This window comes from Pelobates fuscus, chromosome 3, assembly GCF_036172605.1.
Source record: "Pelobates fuscus isolate aPelFus1 chromosome 3, aPelFus1.pri, whole genome shotgun sequence".
Taxonomy (NCBI): Eukaryota; Metazoa; Chordata; class Amphibia; order Anura; family Pelobatidae; genus Pelobates; species Pelobates fuscus.
This window is the reverse complement of record NC_086319.1, coordinates 26,401,036-26,407,978: the sequence shown is the minus strand read 5'-3', so window position 1 is coordinate 26,407,978 and position 6,943 is coordinate 26,401,036. Positions and strand designations below refer to the sequence as shown.

At 38.3% G+C, this 6,943-nt stretch overlaps 1 protein-coding gene across 1 annotated transcript in view; it reads right to left on the bottom strand.

The window, feature by feature from the left end:
- Positions 1-201: 201 nt before the first annotated feature.
- Positions 202-6,943, bottom strand: part of SLC13A1 (solute carrier family 13 member 1) — a 109,976-nt gene continuing 103,234 nt past the window's right edge. The window contains exons 15-17 of the mRNA XM_063446809.1: positions 4,577-4,738; positions 1,187-1,324; positions 202-619 (exon numbers count right to left, since the gene is read on the bottom strand). Of these exons, the coding sequence (XP_063302879.1) occupies positions 422-619; positions 1,187-1,324; positions 4,577-4,738 (498 nt within the window). The 3' untranslated portion in view covers positions 202-421. The remainder of the gene's footprint in view (positions 620-1,186; positions 1,325-4,576; positions 4,739-6,943) is intronic.

The following is a 6,943-nucleotide window of genomic DNA, read 5'->3' as shown; positions in this document are numbered from 1 at the left end:
GCAGAGAGAGAATCTTTTTTATGAATGAGAAAATGTAAAGAACTATGACATCATGCGAACATCCCAAACATAAAAAAACACATAGGAATGGGCACTCACCTACTGAGACATCAGGTCGATAGCCCTCAGTTAGGGCTCTTATATATATATAGTATTATGACTAATGTTTTTAAAGGTGCTTGCAAAAATACCAGATGCAGGTTGTTTTGATGCAATTTATTCCCCTCTATTAGTGGTAACGACAGCTGTATCTTCATGCACGGATCTCTGCCGATGATTCTGCGAGGTACTAAGTCAAGGGCCTATTGATGTTAAGGGGAGTTAGTGAAAGCATCAATACTTTCAGTGTTTGTCATGCACAGGTCATTTTTTTTTTTTTTTACATTAGATATTGCTAGTGAAAATATGCATATTTCTACAATTATTTTTGAGACAGGAGTGCGATGACAGTTTCTGTAATGTTGGAAGGTTGTACAGTTGTAAATGTACTGTTTGTTGGAGTGATAATAGGTGCCCAAGAAGGATAGGTTTGAAGATTGAACATCGGGATTGCCCATGTTGATATAGCAAGCATCACAACGAGAACTCCTAAAATGTTAATGCCCAAACCAGCTTTTACCTAGAATGAAGAAGAAAAAATTAATTATACAGCAGATCACTGATCATATATCCTGATTGTTCATAACAATATAACAGAACTCTTTAGCTTAAAGGAATTAGGGATGTGCATGGGCAAAAAAATTTGGTTTGGTTCGGCACTTCTGAAATTCGGGACTTCGGCAATTCAGAACTTCGGCAATTCAGAACTGGGCCATAGCCAATAATAATGTCTAGACCCCGAGGCATACACTGAAACTGGCAAAAAGAAAAATGACTCTTTCTTAGCTAAATACTTTGCTCTTATTATTATTACTATGATAAAATTTGCATAAAAACAAGGTGAACGTATACAGGTGAAACCTAGACAATATGTTATTCAGCATACGTTAAATTTACAATTCTTTGATCATGCTTATCCTTTATCTCTAGATAATACTGTTAGAAATAAAATCATGGGATTATGATAAAAAATATTTTGTGGGATATGTTAAGTGGACCATTTTGGACCGTTTGGATACAGTACAAGCATCTTAGATGTCTGGACATGATGTACAAATATATATATATATATATACATATTACTTACCATGTCCATAACTTGTAGATGACCATAGGAATACACAATCGCATTTGGTGGGTTTGCTACAGGAAGGAGGAACGCAAACGAGGTGCACAGTGTTGTTGGAATGAGGATGTAAAGAGGGTTCACTGATATTGCTTCAGCCTGAAATTAATGTAAAACAAAATATTAAATCACTTAAAAACCAACGTGCCACCTATAACAATAACTCATAGAAACCCTTGGATCATTTTGTACTTGGTGCTGTTAGTGCCTATGTGAAGAGTAAGTATTTTACATTGTAACATTAAACATAACCTTATGCCACATGCTTAAACTTTCATGGATTATCTATGCCATCATCAGAATCATGTCAAACCTAACCCCACACTAGCAAAGAATGTCCTCTTATTTTACATTGGCCACTTCAGTTAGCCACAGAATGGGGTTAATGTACAATGTGGGTGTGGAGTCTCCTTGTTAAGACAAAAGACTGTCATTTGTCTTTTCTGGGTTATAAAAAGTAAAATACAAAATTGGGCCAATAAAATATGCAATCATCTGTCTGGTAAATAGATACAGAGTAATAGATCTTGAATAGAATAGCTATTAGTTAACTTTATGTTCATGCAATAAGTGGAAGTAAATGATTTGGGGTTATTTTACACATTCAAGCAGCAGTAGAGAGGTCTCTGCACGCTTTGCAGGGTATCTATCCGCACTGTAAATCCTCTTATTCAGAGTATGTAGGACCTATTTGTCAATATAGCTGGATTTTTAGGAATCTACATTCTACAAAATACCAGCAGGCTACATATAACAAAGCATTTCATTTATAGTGTCATCTGCACTGTGTGTCAAAGGTTGTTTTTGTGATTCTACAATCATTCTAGCACTTTGCAAGACACGGGATGCAATATAGTCTCCATTCCTTTATAGCCCCGAAAGAAGTCTGCAAAGGTAAAATGAAAATAAAAATGGAAATTTATTGAGAAGTGTCACCTGCTGGATCCTTGCACCACAACCCAACACATAACTAGAATATAAGATGATGATTTTACAAGGTTTTGCCGACAATAAAAAATGGTGATTTGTTTTTGTCTACAACTTTTTTCAAGAAAATGTTTAATATCCATTCTGGAATTTACTTTGAGAGAATTATTAGCATTATTTTTAAAGCATTATACATGCATTACACTAAAAAAAGGAATGATCCTACAAACACGTAAATACATAATGGCAGCCAGACTGTATTTACTTTGAAGCATGAATATGATAATATTCTTAATGCTTTATCCAGGATTATCTATGAAACAGTGATTTTAATATGAAGTCCAAGGCTTTATATATTCATTTTGTTAATATTGGTTTTAATTAAATACTTTAATATCACACACAGTTTTGAGTTATTTACATTAGAGACATGATACTATATCGTAATTTTAATATAACGTAAAAAGGGACTTGGAATAATTGAAAATAAATTGCACCAGAATATGTTCCATGCTGTCTCCATGGGGTTAATGTCTTTGCTGTTTCTTTGAATGATTAACCTGAGCTAAATTAGTGTGTTTAATTAACTTAATAACAGATTTAGAGCTTCAAGTAAGAGATTGCGCATTTACAAAGCGGAAGAGAACACTGTGAGAAGGGGTAAATGCTGTAAATAGTTACATTTCTATTACAGTTAATGAACAGTCTTGCCATTTGGTATCTAGTTAGACTACACTGTGCTGGTTAGAACCTTCAATGGAACCTTCAAACTGTTTTGGAACTGCCAGGAATCCTGCCTGATTACCTCCATCTTCCGGCGTTCGGTCAGGCAGTGCGTGCTTGCATTTTGAGTGACTAAATTTGCGTCAGAATTTGTAATTCGCCAAACTAAATTCCAAATTTTCCGGACCGAAATCGGTGCACATACAGGACATCAGGAGTCAGAGGTCAAGTATTTCCCACAAATTATACGTAATTCCAAATTAACTTGGACCAATGGGAGTTAAGACCACCCAATTTACACGCACCTCTCCCAATGCTTGTTGCCCTGTTGTGGTGCTTGTAAGCCCAATAGCGCGATACTACAGTACTTATTTCTGGTTATTTATTCCTGTTCTGGTTTATTGTATTTCTTGTTTTCTGTAATCCTTTGACATTGGCTGTCATCACTGACTCTGACACTGTCCACAGCATCACAGCGCCATACTTCTGCTGATTCAAAAATCAACTGGAGACATAGACATACTGGAATAGCAACTGGCAGAGTACTAGATTAATAAGTCAGCAGGTAAGGTTTGTGCAGAATGCTGTGAGCTTCCACAATCTCAGTCGAATTTATTTATCACATTTGTGGAGCAAGAAGGACCATTAACAAAGCGATCTGTGAAAGAAAAGGCAATTCTTGCCCCCAAGGCCAAATGTTTTCTCACTCCATTGTCTCTAAGCAAAAAAATACCAGCTCTACAATATTTATTTTCTTGTCATTTGTTTATTTAAATTATTTTTTATTTGCAAATAAATGGTGCATTTTGGATATTGTGTAAATTGGACCTAAGTTGTGCATCCACAGTCCTCAAATTAAAGTGCATTGATAAAAAATACCAAAATACATGAAATTGTATTTTGAGGACATTCAACCCCAAAAAAACAGATTATGAAATATCTATACATTAAAAGTAAAAATATAATAAGAGCAATCTTCTCAGAATTCTATTTACAAATACATAGTACAAATACCAATGAAATGCCCAGCTCTATCCAACCAGGTATTTTTGAGAAATACTCAGATTGTAACAAGCAGATTCCATAAATTAATGACTAATGGGCAAAAGAGCAAGGTATTACAATCTGCACTGGTATTCTAATTAATCATTCTGATAAAATATTCAATTTGTAATTATACAAGAAAAAAACATCAATAACTGGCTTTGCGTACAAAATTGACTTATAGGTCGTTAGTGTATAAAGACATTAACCACTTTTTCCAGTGAGCTAGCAAAACATGTATCCGCTGTGACTAATGGAGTATATGATTTGTCTCTGTTATTTTTTCTAATATTGCTTGACATTTGTTATTTGTAATGCTTACGTGTTGTCTGTGGGTCACACAGCTAAAAGAGATTCACCTGGTGAATGGTGAGAATTACATTTTGACTTTAAAGGGTTACTACGACCAAAAAACACTTGGTCCAATCAGTCATCTCTGCATATTTCTACTCGTTTATGTGAAGTTCAGTTATCCCTAATTTTTTATTATAATTCTCCAATATTCTTATAAGTTGTCCTACATTAAAAAATAAATACATATATAAATATGTAAGGATGAAAGCTATAGGTGTTTTACCTATGCCAGCTTTGAATGTTTTGACTGACCATGCAACATGGAACTATCTGCATATAAAACAAGACAAACAGATTACTCACCAGAGGAGCTAATATTGGTAGGAATATTGTGATGGTAGCAGGATTGCTGGCAACCTCCGTTACGGATGTCACAATTATGCATGCAATCAGAACCACAATCCATATAGGGAGGGATCCCAAGGGGGTCATCTTGCTTCCAATCCATAGAGATAGCCCTGAATCCTGCAGAGCACACAGAAAGAAAAGTCTATCATATACATAATATAATTTCCAAAGGGCCAAAGGGTCAACGACATCACTGAGGTTTTATGCTCTAACTATCAATGGATTGATTGCTGTTAGAATGCTTCCATTCCAATAATAGAAAGCACAAGGGGTCCAATGTTTCAGAGGTCCACCACTGAGACCTACTGCTTCAAGCCCTAATTCGGATTATTAGGATTGTGGCTTAAAGGACCACTCCAGGCACCCAGACCACTTCAGCTTAATGAAGTGGTCTGGGTGCCAGGTCCCTCTAGGATTAACCCTTTTTTTTTATAAACATAGTTTAAAAATGGGTTAATCCAGCCTCCAAATCCTCTAGTGGCTGTCTCACTGACAGCCGCTAGAGGCGCTTGCGTGATTCTCACTGTGAAAATCACAGTGAGAGCACGCAAGCGTCCATAGGAAAGCATTGTAAATGCTTTCCTATGCGACCGGCTGAATGTGCGCGCAGCTCTTGCCGCGCATGCGCATTCAGCCGAAAGGGAGGATCGGAGGCGGAGAGGAGGAGGAGAGCTTCCGCCCGGCACTGGAATAAAGGTAAGTTTTTACCCTTTACTCTCTATTCAGCCCGGCGGGAGGGGGTCCCTGAGGGTGGAGGCACCCTCAGGGCACTATAGTGCCAGGAAAACGAGTATGTTTTCCTGGCACTATAGTGGTCCTTTAACATAATTCTTAACTTCTTTTAAATTGTGAAAAACACCTGGTGTTTACCTTAAAATCAGTCAAAACCTTCACTTTTTTACATTTTAGTAATATTTTAACTATCTTTTTTTAATCAAGATTCTCAAAGAGTATTTAGATCATTAATTCTCCCTTATTCTATCAGTGACTTCTTGTTTCCAATACCTCACTCTCAAAAACCTCCCTTAATGTACACTGATAAGCAACAACATTAAAACCACTGACAGGTGAAGTAAATTACTTTGATTATATCGTTACAATGGCACCTGTCAAGGGGTGGAATATATTAGGCAACAAGTGAACAGTAAGCTCTTGAATTTCAAGTATTGGAAGCAGGACAAATGGACAGGCAAAAAGATCTGAGTGATTTTGACAACGGCCGTATAATGATAGCTAGACAAGTCTTGTGAGGTGTTCCCAGTATGCATTGGTTAGTACCTACCAGAATTCATGCAGGTAAGGACAACTAGTGAACCGATGTCAGGGTCATGGGAGCCCAAGGCTCACTGATGCCCAGGGACGTTTTAGCCGCGAGGCAAACAAGGCATTTGCCTTGGGCGGCATTTTCCAAAAAACGCCGCCCCAAATGCCCAGGGCAAATGCCTTGTTAGCCTTGTGGCTAACAGACATGCTGGGCTGCCGGTCAGGCTGATGGGCTGGGCGGGTGGGTGGGCAGCTGTTAGTGTGTGTGTGTCTGTTAGTGTGTGTGTCTGTTAGTGTATGTGTGTCTGTTAGTGTGTGTGTGTATGTCTGTTAGTGTGTGTGTGTGTGTGTGTCTGTCTGTCTGTTAGTGAGTGTGTGTGTGTGTATGTCTGTTAGTGTGTGTGTGTGTGTCTGTTAGTATGTGTGTGTATGTGTGTGTTAGTGTGTGTGTCTGTTAGTGTGTCTGTTAGTGTGTGTGTATGTCTGTTAGTGTGTGTGTGTGTTAGTGTGTGTGTTTGCCTGTGAGTGTGTGTGTCTGTTAGTGTGTTTGTCTGTGTGTGTGTGTGTGTGTCTGACTGTGTGTGTCTGACTGTGTGTGTGTCTGTTAGTGAGTGTGTGTGTCTGCTAGTTTGTGTCTGTTAGTGACTGTGTGTTTGTCTGTTAGTGAGTGTGAGTGTGTATTTAGAATGTGGGGCGGAGGGAAGGGTTGGGTGTGGGGGGCACGGGGGGGAGAGGAGGGGGGCGCCTGAGTTTTGTCCTGCCTAGGGCAGCACAAAACCAGGATACACCACTGCTGATTCCTATGAGGAGTGAAAGCTAGCCCATCTGGTCAAATAACACATAAGAGCCACTGTAGCTCAAATTGCTGAAAAACATAAGTAAACACAGTGCATTGCAGTTTGCTGTGTATGGGGCTATGTAGCCGCAGACCTTTCAGAATGCTGAAAGCACCTTCAATGGGGATGTGAGTATCAGAAGAGAACCATAGAGCAAAGAAAGAAGGTTGCCTGGTCTGATAAATCACGTTTTCTTCTAGATCAAGTCAATGTCTGGGTATGG